The sequence below is a fragment of the Oncorhynchus mykiss genome, chromosome 18 (assembly GCF_057628025.1).
Source record: "Oncorhynchus mykiss isolate SJ-2025 chromosome 18, ASM5762802v1, whole genome shotgun sequence".
In the NCBI taxonomy this organism is placed as follows: domain Eukaryota; kingdom Metazoa; phylum Chordata; class Actinopteri; order Salmoniformes; family Salmonidae; genus Oncorhynchus; species Oncorhynchus mykiss.
Genome location: NC_143039.1, coordinates 73,034,767 through 73,058,614, shown reverse-complemented (window position 1 = coordinate 73,058,614; position 23,848 = coordinate 73,034,767). Strand labels below are relative to the sequence as shown.

At 43.1% G+C, this 23,848-nt stretch overlaps 1 protein-coding gene across 1 annotated transcript; it reads right to left on the bottom strand.

Annotated features, from left to right (window-relative positions):
- Positions 1-11,630: 11,630 nt before the first annotated feature.
- Positions 11,631-18,117, bottom strand: LOC110496700 (uncharacterized). Its single transcript, XM_021572736.3, has 5 exons — positions 17,888-18,117; positions 17,276-17,435; positions 17,019-17,168; positions 16,321-16,611; positions 11,631-12,990 (listed from the first exon to the last, which is right to left on the bottom strand). The coding sequence occupies exons 1-5, from the start codon at positions 17,946-17,948 to the stop codon at positions 12,870-12,872; spliced, it is 783 nt and encodes a 260-aa protein (XP_021428411.2). The 5' UTR covers positions 17,949-18,117; the 3' UTR covers positions 11,631-12,869.
- Positions 18,118-23,848: the final 5,731 nt, after the last annotated feature.

Below are 23,848 nucleotides of genomic sequence, written 5' to 3'. Positions count from 1 at the left end.
CTAATCTCCCCAGGTGCGAGCAAGGCAATTTATGTTCAGGCAAAGAATCCGTGTTTCTTATCCCTGTAGCCAGTCTCGTACTTACCACAGAACACTAGGGCCGACATCAGAGCACAGGAAACTTCACCTCACCTCTGGTTTTGGCAAACGTAAGTCTGCACTGCACGGTCTTAACATTCTATGGCGTGACGCACCTGATCCAAAAATACGACTGCCTGTAGCTAATTCCTCTGGTTGGGGCTTTGGGTGAGAGAAAGGCAAGGCAGGCGTAGCTCTTTCTGGAAAACAGGCCTAGAGGCATTGATGAACTTTACAGAGGGTAAATCATTCCATCTTTAACTTTTCATGAGCAATACCTGTGGATATGTAGGCCTACATCTGTAAAACCAGCAGAGCATACATTTAAAGGGATACTGTACAATCAGGGGCGGTTTCCTGGACACAGATTAAAGGCCTAGGGCAGTGAATATATATATATATATATATTTCCACACTATGAGGTTGTAATAATAATACTGTGATATTGGGAACATTATGATAATGCTCTTTTAGTGTAAGAGCAGTTTGAAATGACCCCCTGAATTGTTTTGGTGGGATGGAGCTTTGCCCTGCCTGGTGACATCACCAGGCAGTAAATTGCTCAATCGACCAATAAGAAAGAGTTCTAAAACTCTCTGCCAATAACAACTCATTTTCAGTTTTCCCCTCCCCACTCAGATCACTCCCAGACAGTCCTAGCAAAATTATTGCTTGAGAAATATATCTTTGCTAAGAAGCTATTTTTGTTTCTTAATTTTATTATTTTTTTAAATTTAAAGCAATCACAGTAGCATAATTATTACAAAGAAATTATTTGATATTGGACTAAAAAACGAGCTCAATGAAGAATCTCCATCAGAGATTGTTTTTATTCCATGACTTGGCTTAATCTGTGTCTGGGAAACCACCGTTCAAAGTACAGAGCAAGTGTTGGAAGCAAAATGATTTTCAATTGTTTCAATCTGAACAGATCCATAAAAATAAAAAACTAAATGTATTCCACTGTTCCAACCAGCAAAATAAAGATCTGAACCGGTTCAAACCCCCCAAAAATAACCGTTTATATCGGTCTTTTCTAATCTTTTTCAAACCTCTGAAATCACTTTTTTTTTATTTTATTTTTTATTTTTAAACATTTAGCTAGACATTAAATGACTTCACCAGTCAGTTTGGATAGAGCAGCGTGATTGACGGACATGTGTAGGCTGTGAAATCCAACTGAAGGAGGAGGCACACGTACACACACTGGCAAAGATTTTCAGCTGTCAGGCAGACAGTACTCATACGTTTCTGAGTGACAGAGTGAGGGCTTTACATGGGTGATTTGTTGCGTTTTTTTTGTTGACCTGGAAAAAAATACTAACTTTATTAACCAGTTCCCATGCTTTTAAAATAATTCTGAAACTCCACTGCTCAGCGGTTGTTGTGCTCCTAGCGAGAGAGCGAGAGTGAGAGTGAGAGAGAGAGAGAGAGAGAAAGAGAGAGATTTAGCTAGGCCAGTCAGACAGCAGACAGGGAAGGATATAGGAGAGGAGGCTGAATGGGGGCAATGGATTACTGCAAAATGCAGACTGACTGACTGAGTGCTGAATGATAGCTGTACAGATTCCCATAATCACGTCTGAGAAGCGTGTCATCACCCCGGGCCGGGCCCAGGTGCAGAGACAGTATTACATCAAATTGACTCAAAGCAGTGAAGCCGCCATGGCTTTTCCAGACAGGCTTCTCTCCAGTCCCGGGACATACATCCAAAATGGCACCCTATTCTCTATAGTGCACTACATACCAGGGACCCATAGTCAAAAGTCGTCCAGTATATAGGGAATAGGGTACCATTTGAGGCAGAGTGAGTCAGAGTATCAGTGAGGTTAGACCCGGTGGCCGAGCAGGGTTCAGGGTTTCGTGAGATCCGTTGACACTGGCGGGTCTGGGAGTTGGATAACAGGGCGTGTGGAGGTAGGGAGCGGCAGGAGCAGGGCGGGTGAGGCAGGCGGTGGGACATCAGAGGTTAAGGCCAGCCCTCCCTGACGTATCTAGCACACAGTCCCATTGTTTGCTCGCAAATTCCTGTCGAGTCGAGGAGATTCCATGCAATGTAATGGACTATTATGTTAGAAGCCGGACCTATTCAAAAGCCTAATGAGTTACGCCAAAGATAATGTCTCTGGGGAGTCCCGTGCATAGAGGCATAACTCAGAGGCCGAGGACCATTGTTGCTCGGGCCCAACGGCCCCAGGCCTGTCCATGAGTTGTTAACCTTTTCAGCATCCAGGTACACAGGAACTAACTGCTACCCACCACACCAGTGCTGTAGAAAGGATTAGTGGGTTAACACCGATGTCATACAAGGTCATCTTCTCTTTCTTTGAAGAACAGAGTTCTGGAACCTGAACGGAAAAGCACAAAGACCCAAGGAGCCGTTTGTTAGGACGTTTCGGGATTTAAGGGGTTAAGGGCTTTTTGGAGATGTGTAAATGGTGATAATACAATGACTAGAACACAACCACCATCATTACTGTTGTCATTATCATCCTGCTGACCGCTGGAATCATAGACAATAACAGTTATCAAACAGCCAATCAGTTCCTCTCTATTAAGTTCCTTTGCCTTCTCAAAAGAGTGTATAAATATCAGCAGATTGATCTCCGATAAATCTCTTTCCCGCAGTCAACAGGAAATCCTTACAGAACATCATCATGGTGTTATTAAACTATGCGTGCATGAGAAACTAAATGGAGAAAGTTCTGAACAGGCCAGAGGCACAACGCTGTTGATTTGGTATTTGGCTAAATAGTCTGGTTAGGTAACGTAGACGTTCCTTCTGATTTGCATTGAGTGTCTCCAGAGCCTGTTGCAGCAGGCATCTGATGGACAGATGAAAGGGACAGAGGAGAGAGAGAATAGTTTGGAAAAGAAAAACACTTTAAGAAATTAGAAAGAGAATTTTGATCATCTCTTTCAAGAGTGTCTATTCTTTTTTTGTCACTCACCACAAATATAAGTTGTGTGAGGTGCATCACGTGTGCAAGGCTGAGATTTAAGTGGGAGGAGGAATCCTGACAGTTTGAAGCAAAGCACTTTGGGGCCAATCCCAACCCGAGTTAAAAGGGCATTGACAGAACGTAATTCCCTTTTTACGAACTTTTCTCTCTATGTGCATTCTGACCTTGAATTTAACCTCTACAGGATCGGTGCCCCCCACCACCCCCTCGCAGGACGGTTGAGCTAACATAGGCTAATGTGATTAGCATGAGGTTGTAAGTAACAATAACATTTCCCAGGACATAGACATATCTGGTATTGGCAGAAAGCTTGAACTTGAAAATTATTAATAAACCAATTAGGCACATTTGGGCAGTCTTGATACAACGTTTGAACATAAATGCAATGGGTCATTAGATCAGTCTAAAACTTTGCACATAGAGTGCTGTCATCTAGTGGCCAAAATTGAAATTGCGCCTAGATTGCTAAATCATATATTGGCCTTTCTCTTGCATTTCAAAGATGATGGAGAAAAAATGCATGTTTTTTATTTGTATTATCTTATACCAGATCTAATGGGTACTTAATTTTTTCAATAGAAATAACACCATCCTCCGCGCACTGTAATTTATACTGGATAAGAGCTATTGATAAAAGCTATTGATAGAGCTATTGATAAGAGCTATTGATAAAAGCTATTGATAGAGCTATTGATAAGAGCTATTGATAAGAGCTATTGATAAGAGCTATTGTTAAGAGCTATTAATAAGAGCTATTGATAAGAGCTAGGTATATGAGTAATCCGTCTGATTGTGGCAATTTTCTGAATGAATCAAACCACTGTTTTCTTAATTTGGTGCGTAAAGCCTCTCCAACCCTGTTGTTTAAATGATTCATAAATACTTTCCTAAACCTAAATAATGTACAAAATCAGATTATTTTTAAGTCTACCAATTGGTGCTGAAAAGGAGACAAATATGCATATATTTAGATTAGATTTAGATCTTTAACTGATCCCCACTATTCTGAACCTGTTTAATGTAGTGTAGTAGTAGTTTAACTATCTATGTAGTCTAGTGAGTCTGTAGACAAAAAATCTAATTAAAAGGTGCACCGTTTTTAAAGGAAGACTTAAGATAAATGGACTGAAAACCCAATTGAATGAGAGCGTGCAAGGTAGCCACACCTGGAGAGCGTGTTATGCAACTGAATCAGGTACGTCTGAACACCAAATACTGAGAGAAGTGTGTAGGACAGGCAAGTCAGGAGAGGCGTGGGTAGGACAGGCGTGGGTAGGACAGGCGTGGGTAGGCCAGGCGTGGGTAGGACAGGCGTGGGTAGGACAGGCGAGCGGAGGACAGGCGTGGGTAGGACAGGCAAGCGGAAGACAGGCGTGGGTAGGCCAGGCGTGGGTAGGACAGGTGTAGTTAGGACAGGCGTGGGTAGGGCAGGCGTGGGTTGGACAGGCGAGCGGAGGACAGGCGTGGGTAGGCCAGGCGTGGGTAGGACAGGCGTGGGTAGGCCAGGCGTGGGTAGGACAGGTATGGGTAGGCCAGGCGTGGGTAGGACAGGCGAGCGGAGGACAGGCGTGGGTAGGACAGGTGTAGGTAGGACAAGCGTGGGTAGGCCAGGCGTGGGTAGGACAGGTGTAGGTAGGACAGGCGTGGGTAGGACAGGCATGTGTAGGCCAGGCATGGGTAGGACAGGTGTGGGTAGGACAGGCGTGGGTAGGACAGGCGTGGGTAGGACAGGCGTGGGTAGGGAAGGCGTGGGTAGGACAGGCGAGCGTAGGACAGGTGTAGGTAGGACAGGCGTGGGTAGGACAGGTGTAGGTAGGACAGGCGTGGGTAGGCCAGGCGTGGGTAGGACAGGTGAAGGTAGGACAGGCGTAGGTAGGACAGGGTAGGACAGGTGTGGGTAGGACAGGCGTGGGTAGGACAGGCGTGGGTAGGACAGGTGTAGGTAGGACAGGCGTGGGTAGGACAGGCGTGGGTAGGACAGGTGTAGGTAGGACAGGCGTGGGTAGGGAAGGCGTGGGTAGGCCAGGCGTGGGTAGGACAGGCGTGGGTAGGGAAGGCGTGGGTAGGACAGGCGAGCGGAGGACAGGCGTGGGTAGGCCAGGCGTGGGTAGGCTAGGCGTGGGTAGGCCAGGTGTAGGTAGGACAGGTGTAGGTAGGACAGGCGTGGGTAGGACAGGGGTAGGTAGGACAGGTGTAGGTAGGACATGCGTGGGTAGGACAGGCGTGGGTAGGCCAGGCGTGGGTAGGACAGGTGTAGGTAGGACAGGCGTGGGTAGGGCAGGCGTGGGTAGGGAAGGCGTGGGTAGGCCAGGCGTGGGTAGGACAGTTGTAGGTAGGACATGCGTGGGTAGGACAGGCGTGGGTAGGCCAGGCGTGGGTAGGACAGGTGTAGGTAGGACAGGCGTGGGTAGGGAAGGCGTGGGTAGGGAAGGCGTGGGTAGGCCAGGCGTGGGTAGGACAGGTGTAGGTAGGACAGGCGTGGGTAGGGCAGGCGTGGGTAGGTCAGGCGTGGGTAGGCCAGGCGTGGGTAGGACAGGCGTGGGTAGGGAGGGCATGGGTAGGACAGGCGAGCGGAGGACAGGCATGGGTAGGACATGCGTGGGTAGGCCAGGCGTGGGTAGGACAGGCGTAGGTAGGACAGGCGTGGGTAGGACAGGTGTAGGTAGGACAGGCGTGGGTAGCACAGGCGTGGGTTGGACAGGTGTAGGTAGGACAGGCGTCCTACCTACACCTGGTCCTGAGAGCTCCGGAGCAGGCTTTCATCAAGGATCTCTGTACTCTGCTCAGTTCATCATTCCCTCAATCCTGACTAGTCTCCTAGTCCCTGCTGCTGAAAAACATCCCCACAGCATGATGCTGCCACCACCATGCTTCACTGTAGGGATGGTGCCAGGTTTCCTCCAGACGTGATGCTTGGCATTCAGGCCAAAGAGTTCAATCTTGGTTTCATCAGACCAGATAATTTTTTTATATTTTATTTATTTCACCTTTATTTAACAAGGTACGCTAGTTGAGAACAAGTTATCATTTGCAACTGCGACCTGGCCAAGATAAAGAATAGCATAAACTTGTTTCTCATGGTCTGAGAGTCTTTAGGTAACTTTTGGCAAACTCCAAGCAGACTGTCATTTGTCCTTTACTGAGGAGTGGCTTCCGTCTGGCCACTTTACCATAAAGGCCTGATTGGTGGAGTGCTGCAGAGATGGTTGTCCTTCTGGAAGGTTCTCCCATCTCCACAGAGTAACTATGGAGCTCTGTCAGAGTGACCATGGGTCCTTGGTCACCTCCCTGTCTAAGGCCCTTCTACCCGATTGCTCAGTTTGGCCAGGCTCTTTCCATTTAAAAGTGTGTTCTTGGGGACCTTCTATGCTGCAGAATTTGTTTGGTACCCTTCCCCAGATCTGTGCCTGTCTTGGAGCTCTACAGACAATTCCAGACAATAATTTTTTGCTCTGACAGGCAGGTAGCCTAGTGGTAAGAGCGATGTGCCAGTAACCAAAAGGTTGCTGGCTCAAATCCCTGAGCTGACAAGATTAAAAAAAAATCTGTTGTTCTACCCCTCAACAAGGCAGTTAACCCACTGCTCCCTGGGTGCTGTGGATGTGGATTAAGGCAGTGGGTGGGTTAGATGCAGAAGACACATTTCAGTTGAATGCATTCAGTTGTACTACTGACTTCCAATCAATTGACTTTACCACAAGTGGTCTGCAATCAAGGAAGATCAAACAGGATTCACCTGAGCTTAATTTCAAGTCCCATAGCAAAGGGTCTGAATACCGATGTAAATAAGCTATTTTCTGTTTTTGTCTTTTTATACCTCATCAAACAATGTCTAAGAACCTGTTTATGGGGTATTGGGGTACTGTGATGAGGGGGAAAAACGACGTCATCCATTTTAGAATAAGGCGTAACAAACTGTGGGGAAAGTGAAGGGGTCTGAATACTTTCCGAATGCACTGTATGTCTCAACAGACCCTCAGAGAGCGCAGGGAAGGTTGGGTCACTGAGGCGAGGGCTGCTGTTAGAGAATGGCTTCAGATTGACTCAGGCTGGTTGATGTGTGAATTTTGCTGAGTTGAGTCACTTGTCGTATCAGAGAAAGCACCGTTTGAGTATTCCTATATCTTGATCGAAATGGAGAGAGGAAAGCACGTCTGACTACCAGAAATGGAGAGAGGAAAGCACGTCTGACTACCAGAAATGGAGAGAGGAAAGCACGTCTGACTACCAGAAATGGAGAGAGGAAAGCACGTCTGACTACCAGAAATGGAGAGAGGAAAGCACGTCTGACTACCAGAAATGGAGAGAGGAAAGCACGTCTGACTACCAGAAATGGAGAGAGGAAAGAACGTCTGACTACCAGAAATGGAGAGAGGAAAGCACGTCTGACTACCAGAAATGGAGAGAGGAAAGCACGTCTGACTACCAGAAATGGAGAGAGGAAAGAACGTCTGACTACCAGAAATGGAGAGAGGAAAGCACGTCTGACTACCAGAAATGGAGAGAGGAAAGCACGTCTGACTACCAGAAATGGAGAGAGGAAAGCACGTCTGACTACCAGAAATGGAGAGAGGAAGGCACGTCTGACTACCAGAAATGGAGAGAGGAAAGAACGTCTGACTACCAGAAATGGAGAGAGGAAGGCACGTCTGACTACCAGAAATGGAGAGAGGAAGGCACGTCTGACTACCAGAAATGGAGAGAGGAAGGCACGTCTGACTACCAGAAATGGAGAGAGGAAGGCACGCCTGACTACCAGAAATGGAGAGAGGAAGGCACGCCTGACTACCAGAAATGGAGAGAGGAAGGCACGTCTGACTACCAGAAACGATGGAGTAAACTAAGCAACATGTAACTTTTGTCCCACTTTTCACACAAAAGATTCTCCCTTGCAGCTGTTTGACACAATGATGGAAGGTTGAGGTTAACCTCATTATTCACATCACACGTTGGTATTCTTCCACACAATCACTTTTTAGTCGACACCGCACTTTCTCATTATCTCAGGTCTACAAAAGTCTGACATGTGTCCCAAATGGCACAGTATTCCCTTTATAGTGGAAAGGGCGCTGGTCAAAAGTAGTGCACTATTTAGGGAGTAGGGTGCCATAGGGCCTCTGGTCTAAAGTAGTGCACTATATAGGGAATAGGGTGCCATTTGGGACGCAAACTGGGGCTCAAAGGACTTCTGTTCATTCCTGTTATTTATGGATCGCATTATTCACTGGTGACTCGACGCAAGTGTGCATTCCAAATGGAACCCTATTCCCTATATAGTGCACTACTTTCAACCAAGGCCCTGTCAAAAGTAGTGCACTACATAGGGAATACGGTGGCATTTGGGATGCATACTTAGTCTATAAAGACTGCCTGTGGTTTGCATTTCCTGGCTATTTTGTTAACAGTAGAGGTGAGCGGTGAAGAGGAGTTCATTTTAAAACAGGTTGGTGAAGATAGATCCCATTCCCACTGCTGCCGCTTCTCTATGTTCCTCCGCGATTCAGAAATAAACAGAGAGACGAGGTGAAAGGTCACCGATCTGAGATCAGTGGTTGTAAAGGATTATTCAGGAATCTAATTTGATTACAAACCACTTTGATCCATGTCTACACAATATCTACAGCATATTTACAGCATATCTACAGCATATCTACAACATATCTACAACATATCTACAGTATATCTACAGGATATCTACAACATATCTACAGCATATCTACAGGATATCTACAACATATCTACAGCATATCTACAACATATCTACAACATATCTACAACATATCTACAACATATCTACAGCATATCTACAACATATCTACAACATATCTACAACATATCTACAACATATCTACAGCATATCTACAACATATCTACAACATATCTACACAATATCTACAGCATATCTACAACATATCTACAACATATCTACAACATATCTACAACATATCTACAGCATATCTACAACATATCTACATCATATCTACAACATATCTACAGCATATCTACAACATATCTACAGCATATCTACAACATATCTACAACATATCTACAACATATCTACAACATATCTACACAATATCTACAGCATATCTACAGCATATCTACAGCATATCTACAGCATATCTACAACATATCTACAACATATCTACAACATATCTACAGCGTATCTACAACATATCTACATCAAATCTACAGCATATCTAAAATATATTTACAACATATCTACAACATATCTACAGCATATCTACAGGATATCTACAACATATCTACAACATATCTACAACATATCTACAACATATCTACAGCATATCTACAGGATATCTACAACATATCTACAACATATCTACAACATATCTACAACATATCTACAGCATATCTACAACATATCTACAGCATATCTACAACATATCTACAACATATCTACAACATATCTACAGGATATCTACAACATATCTACAGCATATATACAACATATCTACAACATATCTACAACATATCTACAGCATATCTACAACATATCTACAACATATCTACAGCATATCTACAACATATCTACAACATATCTACAGCATATCTACAACATATCTACAACATATCTACAACATATCTACAGCATATCTACAGCATATCTACAACATATCTACAACATATCTACAACATATCTACAGCATATCTACAACATATCTACAACATATCTACAACATATCTACATCATATCTACAGCATATCTACAGCATATCTACAACATATCTACAACATATGTACAACATATCTACAGCATATCTACAGCATATCTACAACATATCTACAGGATATCTACAACATATCTACAGCATATCTACAGCATATCTACAACATATCTACAACATATCTACAGCATATCTACAACATATCTACAGCATATCTACAGCATATCTACAGCATATCTACAACATATCTACAGCATATCTACAGCATATCTACAACATATCTACAGCATATCTACAGCATATCTACAACATATCTACAGCATATCTACAACATATCTACAGCATATCTACAACATATCTACAGCATATCTACAGCATATCTACAGCATATCTACAACATATCTACAACATATCTACAGCATATCTACAACATATCTACAACATATCTACAACATATCTACAACATATCTACAACATATCTACAGCATATCTACAACATATCTACAACATATCTACAGCATATCTACAGCATATCTACAACATATCTACAACATATCTACAGCATATCTACAACATATCTACAACATATCTACAGCATATCTACAACATATCTACAACATATCTACAGCATATCTACAGCATATCTACAACATATCTACAGCATATCTACAACATATCTACAACATATCTACAGCATATCTACAACATATCTACAACATATCTACAACATATCTACAACATATCTACAACATATCTACAACATATCTACAACATATCTACAGCATATCTACAACATATCTACAACATATCTACAGCATATCTACAACATATCTACAGCATATCTACAGCATATCTACAACATATCTACATCATATCTACAACATATCTACAGCATATCTACAGCATATCTACAGCATATCTACAACATATCTACAACATATCTACAGTATATCTACAGCATATCTACAACATATCTACAGCATATCTACAACATATCTACAACATATCTACAACATATCTACAACATATCTACAACATATCTACAGCATATCTACAACATATCTACAACATATCTACAACATATCTACAGCATATCTACAGCATATCTACAACATATCTACAACATATCTACATCATATCTACAGCATGTCACGACTTGCAGACTTGTTTTTGAGTTGCTGTGCGTTTTGTTGCCAACCTGTTTTGCTACCTGACAAATTTACGGTTTTTACTTTTTAATTACCGTTTATATTTTTGTTTTTTCCTACTCAACTTTTTCACTCCGGACGCTTTATCTGGACACGATTCGTCAGGACCTCCAACAGCCGAAGCTAAGTAGTAACATTAACATGATGCCTTCTAATTGTAGTCGCTGTACTCGCCTTAAGGCGAGCATATCTACAGCATATCTACAACATATCTACAACATATCTACATCATATCTACAACATATCTACAGTATATCTACAGCATATCTACAACATATCTACAGCATATCTACAACATATCTACAACATATCTACAGCATATCTACAGCATATCTACAACATATCTACAACATATCTACAGCATATCTACAACATATCTACAGCATATCTACAACATATCTACAACATATCTACAACATATCTACAGTATATCTACAGCATATCTACAACATATCTACAGCATATCTACAGCATATCTACAGCATATCTACAACATATCTACAGCTGCTGTTTAGATCACTCCATCCGTTAAAATGAGGATTTGTCAACATTCTAAGGCTCTCCGTTGTGACATCATCAATTTGTTGTGCAAACAAATTGCCCTTCGGGGACAATAAAGATCTATCAATATGAATGAATTGAATTGAAGTGAGTTGAAATATAATGTTTGTGAGTGTGTAACAGACAGATAGTTAAAGTCATTTTAAATAAGTGTGACAATTTATTTCCCTAAGTTTTGCCAAAACTATCTTGGCGACAAAATTATTTCACAGAAATGACATACAACATATTATCATATCATGGGCCAATATGACTATAAATGAATGCAATAAATAAGACATAGGGACAGAACAATGTGCATTAAATATATAGTGATGAATTATTATACAATGTGTATAAATATATAATAATTAATTATTATACAATGTGTATTAAATATATAGTGATTACTTATTATACAATGTGTATTAAATATATAGTGATTAATTATTATACAATGTGTATTAAATATATAGTGATTAAGTATTATACAATGTGTATTAAATATATAGTGATTAATTATTATACAATGTGTATTACATTTATAGTGATTCATTATTATACAATGTGTATAGAGAAATCTCAGACAAACAGACAGAAAACAATATTAGCAGAAAACTCCCAAGTTCTAATGAATCATTTGGAAAGGTTAGGTCTGTCAAAGGTGGGAAACCTCAGTCAAACTATGACAACACCTGGAATCAATCTGTTGAGTTATTTATGCCGGGCCATAGAGTCAATTCAATAAGTCTATGAGATTGTGATCTTCTTTGAATCCAACATGTTCTTGAAAAGAGCAGACACAAGAGCTTTGGCCAGGCTAGCAGCAACAGGTGCTTCTGACGCCGTTGTGTGAAGTAGCCCGGTGTCTCAAACCCAGTGACAGTCAAAGGAATGTAGAGATTCAAGTTTCAGTCATTCAAGTCATCAGATATGATCTGAAGTTATGTTTGAAGGTTGCAGTTGAAGTCCAAAGGGTGTGTCCACAGACAGTACATGGGAAGACCATCAAGTGTCCATCCTTGTCTTTAGGATGTGGTGTCAGTAACGTTGACACCTGTTCCTCTGATTTCTCCTGCTTGTATCTCCGACTGTCTGCATCTCACTGATGAAGAGGGACACGTTCAGTGGAGAGACTGGACGCGGCACCCACCAGCACAGTCATTCATCCCCTTTCATGACGCACACCATTGAGCCAACATGGGGGTCCAGTGGCAGGCTTCCTGTGGAGAATCCGATGCATCTCCAGGGACCACAGCATATGAAGTCCCCAATGGCAGGTGGATAGAAAGAGATGGATGGATCTCTACCCTCTGTGAGTGTGACAGAGTATGTGGACATCTCCCACAAGGTGCGCCTGTGTATCCTCATCTCTCTCCTCATCTCTCTTCTCATCTCCCTTCTCTTGGCTTGTGTCGTTGTTTCACCGTCCACTTCTCCAGCAGCAGGCAAGCTTTCACTGTGGTCCTTAGAGCTGAGGAGCGAACTGCTTTGTGGTCTCTGTGTTTCACCCTGGAGAAAAAGAGGAGAGACCTGTTTACACACTAATGATCAGACTCAAACAACTTTATTTATCCTCTCAGGGGCTAATATTAATTACGACAGTGTAATTCAGGTAATGTTGATTGTGATTTGCATTGACGTCAATCAGTTGTCAACATCCCAACTAACTAAAACCACAAGGTTGGCCTAACCTGTCATGGTGCAGTCAAACAGACATGCTCAGCAATTTACCTTATGTGTTTCCATGTTATTAATGTGTCTAACAGAGCAGACTGACAGGGGTTATGTGTCTAACAGAGCAGACTGACAGGGGTTATGTTTCTAACAGAGCAGACTGACAGGGGTTATGTTTCTAACAGAGCAGACTGACAGGGGTTATGTTTCAAACAGAGCAGACTGACAGGGGTTATGTTTCAAACAGAGCAGACTGACAGGGGTTATGTTTCAAACAGAGCAGACTGACAGGGGTTATGTTTCAAACAGAGCAGACTGACAGGGGGTATGTGTCTAACAGAGCAGACTGACAGGGGTTATGTTTCTAACAGAGCAGACTGACAGGGGTTATGTTTCTAACAAAGCAGACTGACAGGGGTTATGTTTCTAACAGAGCAGACTGACAGGGGTAATGTTTCTAACAGAGCAGACTGACAGGGGTTATGTTTCTAACAAAGCAGACTGACAGGGGTTATGTTTCTAACAGAGCAGACTGACAGGGGTTATGTTTCTAACAGAGCAGACTGACAGGGGTTATGTGTCTAACAGAGCAGACTGACAGGGGTTATGTATCTAACAGAGCAGAGTGACAGGGGTTATGTTTCTAACAGAGCAGACTGACAGGAGTTATGTTTCTAACAGAGCAGACTGCCACAGGTTATGTTTCTAACAGAGCAGACTGACAGGGGTTATGTTTCTAACAGAGCAGACTGACAGGGGTTATGTTTCTAACAGAGCAGACTGACAGGGGTTATGTTTCTAACAGAGCAGACTGACCGGGGTAATGTTTCTAACAGAGCAGACTGACAGGGGTAATGTTTCTAACAGAGCAGACTGACAGGGGTTATGTTTCTAACAAAGCAGACTGACAGGGGTTATGTTTCTAACAGAGCAGACTGACTGGGGTTATGTTTCTAACAGAGCAGACTGACAGGGGTTATGTGTCTAACAGAGCAGACTGGCAGGGGTTATGTTTCTAACAGAGCAGACTGACAGGGGTTATGTTTCTAACAGAGCAGACTGACAGGGGTTATGTGTCTAACAGAGCAGACTGACAGGGGTTATGTTTCTAACAGAGCAGACTGACAGGGGTTATGTTTCTAACAGAGCAGACTGCCACAGGTTATGTTTCTAACAGAGCAGACTGACAGGGGTTATGTTTCTAACAGAGCAGACTGACAGGGGTTATGTTTCTAACAGAGCAGACTGACAGTGATTATGTTTCTAACAGAGCAGACTGACAGGGGTTATGTTTTTAACAGAGCAGACTGACAGGGATTATGTGTCTAACAGAGCAGACTGACAGGGGTTAGGTTTATAACAGAGCAGACTGACAGGGGTTATGTTTCTAACAGAGCAGACTGACAGGGGTTATGTTTCTAACAGAGCAGACTGACAGGGGTTATGTTTCTAACAGAGCAGACTGAGAGCGGTTAGGTTTCTAACAGAGCTGACTGACAGGGGTTATGTTTCTAACAGAGCAGACTGACAGGGGTTATGTTTCTAACAGAGCAGACTGACAGGGGTTATGTTTCTAACAGAGCAGACTGACAGGGGTTATGTTTCTAACAGAGCTGACTGACAGGGGTTATGTTTCTAACAGAGCAGACTGACAGGGGTTATGTTTCTAACAGAGCAGACTGAGAGCGGTTAGGTTTCTAACAGAGCTGACTGACAGGGGTTATGTTTCTAACAGAGCAGACTGACAGGGGTTATGTTTCTAACAGAGCAGACTGACAGGGGTTATGTTTCTAACAGAGCAGACTGACAGGGGTTATGTGTCTAACAGAGCAGACTGACAGGGGTTAGGTTTATAACAGAGCAGACTGACAGGGGTTATGTTTCTAACAGAGCAGACTGAGAGCGGTTAGGTTTCTAACAGAGCAGACTGACAGGGGTTAGGTTTATAACAGAGCAGACTGACAGGGGTTATGTTTCTAACAGAGCAGACTGAGAGCGGTTATGTGTCTAACAGAGCAGACTGACAGGGGTTATGTTTCTAACAGAGCTGACTGACAGGGGTTATGTTTCTAACAGAGCAGACTGACAGGGGTTATGTGTCTAACAGAGCAGACTGACAGGGGTTACGTTTATAACAGAGCAGACTGACAGGGGTTATGTTTCTAACAGAGCAGACTGAGAGCGGTTAGGTTTCTAACAGAGCAGACTGACAGGGGTTATGTTTCTAACAGAGCAGACTGGCAGGGGTTATGTTTCTAACAGAGCTGACTGACAGGGGTTATGTTTCTAACAGAGCAGACTGACAGGGGTTATGTTTCTAACAGAGCAGACTGGCAGGGGTTATGTTTCTAACAGAGCTGACTGACAGGGGTTATGTTTCTAACAGAGCAGACTGACAGGGGTTATGTTTCTAACAGAGCAGACTGACAGGGGTTATGTTTCTAACAGAGCAGACTGACAGGGGTTATGTTTCTAACAGAGCTGACTGACAGGGGTTATGTTTCTAACAGAGCAGACTGACAGGGGTTATGTTTCTAACAGAGCAGACTGACAGGGGTTATGTTTCTAACAGAGCTGACTGACAGGGGTTATGTTTCTAACAGAGCAGACTGACAGGGGTTATGTTTCTAACAGAGCTGACTGACAGGGGTTATGTTTCTAACAGAGCAGACTGACAGGGGTTATGTTTCTAACAGAGCAGACTGACAGGGGTTATGTTTCTAACAGAGCAGACTGAGAGCGGTTAGGTTTCTAAACATGATGATATGTGAAAGGAGATGTGACAGAGCAGTCTCTGAGAGCGGTTATACATGAAAGGAGATGTGACAGAGCAGTCTCTGAGAGTGGTTATACATGAAAGGAGATGTGACAGAGCAGTCTCTGAGAGCGGTTAAACATGAATGGAGATGTGACAGAGCAGTCTCTGAGAGCGGTTAAACATGAATGGAGATGTGACAGAGCAGTCTCTGAGAGCGTTAGGTTTCTAAACGCAATGATACCTGAAAGGAGATGTGACAGCCACTTCTGCAAGGGGCTGATACATGTCTTGGTAGTCTGAGTCTGGGTGTGTAAATTCCATATCACATCTCCCACATAAAGAAAATATACTAAGAAGATGTTTGTTGCTTTGTTTATTTTCAGTCTAAGCAGAGTGGTTTCTCTTACCTTTGAATCCTAGACGTTTTGGCTGCCAGCTTGAGTTTGCACTGCCACCTCCCAGCATACTCAGCAAGGGTGGGACGGATCACGGTGTCTGGCACGCGACGGATCACGGTGTCTGGCACGGGACGGATCACGGTGTCTGGCACGGGACGGATCACGGTGTCTGGCACGGGAGGGATCACGGTGTCTGGCACGCGACGGATCACGGTGTCTGGCACGGGACGGATCACGGTGTCTGGCACGGGACGGATCACGGTGTCTGACGCAGGACGGATCACTGCTGCTGTCCCGTATCTAAAGAAAGAAAGAGAGAACGTGTGCAATACATGAGCATTGAGTTGACTTTCCATGAATCCTTATGGTTTCGCAACATTTAAGGGAGAAAATAACACGACGACGTGTAAACGTGTTCACACAGGTTACGGTGATTTGCGTTGTTGGCAGCAGCTCAAATGAGAATCGAACTGAATAGATCACCAAGATAAATAGAGACGTATATTTGAAATAATGCTACCAAACACAAAATGTGATGTATTTATCGTAATGTGTACAGGCTACAATGTTCCAACATCCACGTTGCAGTAATGGAATGGAACAAGCGTAATTACCCCCAAATAGCAGGCTAATGCCATTATGCAAATAGGTTCTGACAAGTTAGAACTAAATAAAGTGGTGTGTTAATATTTTGCAACGTGTTATACCTGAGGTGATTTTCCAGCTGACAGAATCTTATACACGTGCCGTCATCTTCGCTTACGCACTGACATCGAGGGTCCTGTTGGGAGACCTCTGGATCCTTGATTGCGCGCTTCTTTCTAGATGCGTTGCCCAGTCCGTAGGAAACCACGCGCCTAAATACATGAACGAAATCATTAGCCAACTGTAACCAAGCCAGCCAATTACAATACATGGAATTAATAGAATAGAACCGATAGAATCGGTTGGAAAAGTGACGTACTCAGGCGTGTTGACCCATATGATGTCCAGATGACAGAAGTAAACGCACTCCTTGTCTAGGAACGTTGCGCAGGAGCATCGCTTGTTCCTGATGTGGCGCACTGGCACCGGGGGGGCTGGGGTGGCTACCGCTGTTTCTTTTCCCATAGGGGCAGATGTAACTGTGAAGGAGAAAGTACCATGGCATGTTAATTATAACCAATATTGAATCTTTGACAGAAATTATCATATGTATCTAATGTTATGACGGGATACTTGGAATGTCAATGGCTTGCTGCAGTAACCTAGCCACCTGTTTGCACAGTCAAATGCCTAAAACGCAGTGCTTATAAGTTTAACAACCTAATCCTTTTCTTCATAATGTTCACACATATAATATTATAACAATATCACAACAATGAATAATCAAATAGGTTACTTATATGACTTCACAGGGGATTAGAGTATTTAGGAGTATTATTTATTGTTATATTATTATATTGTTCATTATCTACTATTATCGTATAATACTTGCACTGATTTGACCGTTTATGTTGAAAGAAATACTGAAACACATGTATAGCCTATTCAAGAGATAGGCTAACAAAACATGAGTCTCTTTGCAAGATCTTACCTGTTTGTACAATTCCAGAGTACACAATTGACAACACGGAGAAAAATATTCTTAAATCCATCTTGATATTTCTTCAGTTCAGAAAGAATAACCTTTTCACAAAATTGAATATTCCTTGGTCGAGGAAAAAGTTCCAAAAAAGCGACACAGTGGCAACTGCGTAAGTTTGGATACAAGTTACCTCTTTACGAAGGAGCGCAAAAGCATACCACTGGCACTGTTCTGTCAGTGGATCCACGTCTGCCTTCTGTACTTTATATACTAAGCACTCACCTCCTCCCCTCCCCCCCCCTCTCCCCTTCAGTCGCGTGTAAACAAGTTGGTCCTTTGGCTTATTCGTAGACAATGCTGTTTGTTAATATTCACCGACAAGCAACGTGCAAACCAAGATAAGAACTTAGAAATTCCTCGATTCCGAGGGAGGGATGGAGACACCGGTTGGCGGGCGGCGGCGCAAGCCAAGTTCTGAATAGGGAACTGAAGAGGTAAATGCGCTGCTGGGACACTAGATGGAGATAAAGTATCGATAGATGAGCTTGACATCGCCAGTCCTCGAGAGATCATCTACAATTATTTTAAATGTTAACCACAGACGTTAAGTTCTGCTTGACTTGACTATAATTAGTATATATATCATTCAATATACATATAATACATATATTTGGGATTTACCGAATAATTCGAACTAAAGTATATTTTGAAGACATCCAACATCAAGGGAATATATGTCATTGCAACAAGAGCCAACGCGATGCAATTTATTTGAATTAGTCCTACGGTAGAACTATTACGCAGGCATTGCGGACTACATTGGTGGTTATGGCACACCAAATGTTACCTACGATAGATGTTTTAGCCAGAATGGCGCAGAGTGCATTTTCCCTCTGCCAAACTAAAGATGGTGGTACCCTGTGTCTATTTATTCCTCGTGTTATTATGTTTATATTATTTATGTTTTATTCTCTCTGCATTGTTGGTAAGGGCCCCTAAGTAGGCATTACACTGTTGGTCTACACCAGTGATGTAAAGTACTTAAACATACTTTAAAGTACTACTTAAGTAGTTTATTGGGTGGGTATCTGTACTTTACTATTTATATTTTTGACAACTTTTAGTTTCACTACACTACATTACGTACACACTACATACTTTTTACTCCATACATTTTCCTTGACACCCAAAAGTTACATTTTGAATGCTTAGCAGGACAGGAAAATGGTCTAATTCACGCACTTATCAAGAGAACATCCCTGGCCATCACTATTGTCTCTGGTCTGGTGGACTCACTAAACAGAGAACATCCCTGGTCATCCCTACTGCCTCTGGTCTGGTGGACTCACTAAACAGAGAACATCCCTGGCCATCACTATTGTCTCTGGTCTGGTGGACTCACTAAACAGAGAACATCCCTGGCCATCACTATTGTCTCTGGTCTGGTGGACTCACTAAACAGAGAACATCCCTGGTCATCACTACTGCCTCTGGTCTGGTGGACTCACTAAACAGAGAACATCCCTGGTCATCACTACTGCCTCTGGTCTGGTGGACTCACTAAACAGAGAACATCCCTGGTCATCACTACTGCCTCTGGTCTGGTGGACTCACTAAACAGAGAACATCCCTGGTCATCCCTACTGCCTCTGGTCTGGTGGACTCACTAATCAGAGAACATCCCTGGCCATCACTACTGTCTCTGGTCTGGTGGACTCACTAAACAGAGAACATTCCTGGTCATCACTATTGTCTTTGGTCTGGTGGACTCACTAAACAGAGAACATCCCTGGTCATCACTACTGCCTCTGGTCTGGTGGACTCACTAAACAGAGAACATCCCTGGTCATCACTACTGCCTCTGGTCTGGTGGACTCACTAAACAGAGAACATCCCTGGTCATCACTACTGCCTCTGGTCTGGTGGACTCACTAAACAGAGAACATCCCTGGTCATCCCTACTGCCTCTGGTCTGGTGGACTCACTAAACAGAGAACATTCCTGGTCATCACTACTGCCTCTGGTCTGGTGGACTCACTAAACAGAGAACATCCCTGGTCATCACTATTGCCTCTGGTCTGGTGGACTCACTAAACAGAGAACATCCCTGGCCATCACTACTGCCTCTGGTCTGGTGGACTCACTAAACAGAGAACATCCCTGGTCATCCCTACTGCCTCTGGTCTGGTGGACTCACTAAACAGAGAACATCCCTGGTCATCACTACTGTCTCTGGTCTGGTGGACTCACTAAACAGAGAGCATCCCTGGTCATCACTACTGCCTCTGGTCTGGTGGACTCACTAAACAGAGAACATCCCTGGCCATCCCTACTAGCCTCTGGTCTGGTGGACTCACTAAACAGAGAACATCCCTGGTCATCACTACTGCTTCTGGTCTGGTGGACTCACTAAACAGAGAACATCCCTGGTCATCCCTACTGCCTCTGGTCTGGTGGACTCACTAAACAGAGAACATCCCTGGTCATCCCTACTGCCTCTGGTCTGGTGGACTCACTAAACAGAGAACATCCCTGGTCATCACTACTGCCTCTGGTCTGGTGGACTCACTAAACAGAGAACATCCCTGGTCATCACTACTGCCTCTGGTCTGGTGGACTCACTAAACAGAGAACATCCCTGGTCATCCCTACTGCCTCTGGTCTGGTGGACTCACTAAACAGAGAACATCCCTGGCCATCCCTACTAGCCTCTGGTCTGGTGGACTCACTAAACAGAGAACATCCCTGGTCATCACTACTGCTTCTGGTCTGGTGGACTCACTAAACAGAGAACATCCCTGGTCATCACTACTGCCTCTGGTCTGGTGGACTCACTAAACAGAGAACATCCCTGGTCATCACTACTGCCTCTGGTCTGGTGGACTCACTAAACAGAGAACATCCCTGGTCATCACTACTGCCTCTGGTCTGGTGGACTCACTAAACAGAGAACATCCCTGGTCATCACTACTGCCTCTGGTCTGGTGGACTCACTAAACAGAGAACATCCCTGGTCATCCCTACTGCCTCTGGTCTGGTGGACTCACTAAACAGAGAACATCCCTGGTCATCACTACTGCCTCTGGTCTGGTGGACTCACTAAACAGAGAACATCCCTGGTCATCACTACTGCCTCTGGTCTGGTGGACTCACTAAACAGAGAACATCCCTGGTCATCACTACTGCCTCTGGTCTGGTGGACTCACTAAACAGAGAACATCCCTGGTCATCACTACTGCCTCTGGTCTGGTGGACTCACTAAACACAAATGCCTCCTTTTTAAAATATGTTTGAGTCTTTAAGTGTGCCCCTGCCTGTCTGTATATAAAAATAAAAACATGAAAATCGTCCCGTTTGGTTTGCTTAATATAAGAAATGTGAATTGATTTATACATTTACATTTACTTTTGATACTTAAGTATATTTAAAACCAATTACTTTTAGACTTTTATTCAAGTAGTATTTTACTGGGAGATTTTCACTTTTACTGGAGTCCTATACTTTTAAAGGTATCTTTACTTTTACTCAAATATTACAATTGCCGATACTTTTTCCACCACTGGTCGACACCTGTTGTTTACGAAGCATGTGACAAATACATTTGATTTGATGGTGTGAAAAGGTAGAGAGACCCTGTCACTCTTGCACACAGCTTGGAAGTAGGAATAGGCTATATTGCCGCTCGTTTCATAACGGACACAACGGAAAACATTGTTCATGACACCCCCCATGTACTTTATCCTGGTTTTATTCATCATTTTTTTTAAAATTACTTTTATTTTACTAGGCAAGTCATTTAAGAACAAAGTCTTATTTACAATGACTGCCTACCCCGGGCCAATCGTGCACCGCCCTATGGGACTCCCAATCACAGCCGGATGTGATGCAGCCTGGATTTGAACCAGGGACTTCGAACCAGGGACTACAGTGACGCCTTTTACACTGAGACCTTAGACCTCTGCGTCACTCGGGAGGTATACTGTCATAAAGGTTAGCATATTTGCAATGAACCAAACTGTTTTTGCAAGTTATTTTGAGGGTGACATTGAAGGGATAGTTCACCTAAATTACAAAATGATGAGTTGTTGGTTTGAAGACGCAAGCCGAAAAGATTAAAAATCTGTCGATGTGTCCTTGAGAAAGGCATTTAACCCTAATCTGTAAACCTTCTGTTGTCCAGGTAGGACAGCAACCCACTCTCTGGTTTTGTTTACCCACTCAACCCACTCTCTGGCTACTGTTTAAAATGTTAACTTTTTAACATCTGTGGCACAAATCCAATGCAAGTCAATTAGCATTTCCATGCTTCATATCCAAATCATCTATAAGTAACATCATTGAATACATTCTTCGATACTTTAGGATGAGTTGGACATGCTAATATGCTAATATACAGTGCATTCAGAAAATATTCAGACCCCTTGACATTTTCCACATTTTCCAGCCTTATTCTAAAATTGATTAAATTGTTTTTCCCCCTCATCAATCTACATACAATATACCATTATGACAAAGCAAAAACAAGTTTTTATTTTTATTTTAGCAAATTTATAAAAAATGTAAACTGAAATATCACATTTACATAAGTATTCAGACCCTTTACTCAGTACTTTGTCGTAGCCCCCTTGACAGTGATTACAGCATCGAGTCTTCTTGAGTATGACGCTACAGGCTTGGCACACCTGTATTTGGGGAGTTTCTCACATTCTTCTATGCAGATCCTCTCAAGCTCTGTCAGGTTGGATGGGGAGCATCGCTGCACAGCTATTTTCAGGTCTCTCCAGAGATGTTCAAGTCTGGGCTCTGGCTGGGCCACTCAAGGACATTCAGAGACTTGTCCTGAAGCCACTCCTGCGTTGTCTTGGCTGTGTGCTTACTGTTGTTGTCCTGATGGAAGGTGAACCTTCACCCCAGTCTGAGGTCCTGAGCGCTCTGGAGCATGTTTTCATCAAGAATCTCTTTGTACTTTGCTCCGTTCATCTTTCCCTCGATCCTGACTAGTCTCCCAATCCCTGTCACTGAAAAACATCCCCACAGCATGATGCTGCCACCACCATGCTTCACCATAGGGATGGTGCCAGGCTTCCTCCAGAAGAGAAGCTTGTAGAAACATCTTAAGGATGATCGATGGAAACAGGATGCACCTGAGCTCAATTTCGAGTCTCATAGAAAAGTTTATTTTTATTTTTAATACATTTTCAAAAATTTCTAAAAACCTGTTTTCCCTTTCTCATTATTGGGTATTGTGTGTAGATTGATGAGGGGAAAAACATATTTAATACATATTAGAATAAGGCTGTAATGTAACAAAATGTGGAAAAAGTCAAGGGCTCTGAATACTTTCCAAATGCACTGTAGGTGCCATTGACTTGCATTGGATTTGTGCCACAAATGTTAAAACGTTAGACTACAAATAGTGCTCTTGTAGGGGAGACCAGGGTAACACGTGTAACACGATTATATATTTTTTTGTCAATTTCTCAGAGATTGTTTGAGCTTCTACATTCAAAATGTGATAAGAACAACTTCTATTCTGTCTGCTATAACTGGGTATCGGTATTATCTCTTTACATCCAACAGACATGGTGTGACTTTGTCTCAAATGTTACAATTTAAACCACCTCCTGGGTCAGTTGTAACAGGGTTTGGGGTGTAATGTTATCCCACCTCCTGGGTCAGTTGTAACAGGGCTTGGGGTGTAATGTTATCCCACCTCCTGGGTCAGTTGTAACAGGGCTTGGGGTGAAATGTTATCCCACCTCCTGGGTCAGTTGCAACAGGGCGCTGGGGGTAATAATGTTATCCCACCTCCTGGGTCAGTTGTAACAGGGCTTAGGGTGAAATGTTATCCCACCTCCTGGGTCAGTTATAACAGGGCTTGGGGTGAAACTTACCCCACCTCCTGGGTCAGTTGTAACAGGGCTTGGGGTGGCATGTAACCGTTTGAAAGAATGTTTCAATCATGACATG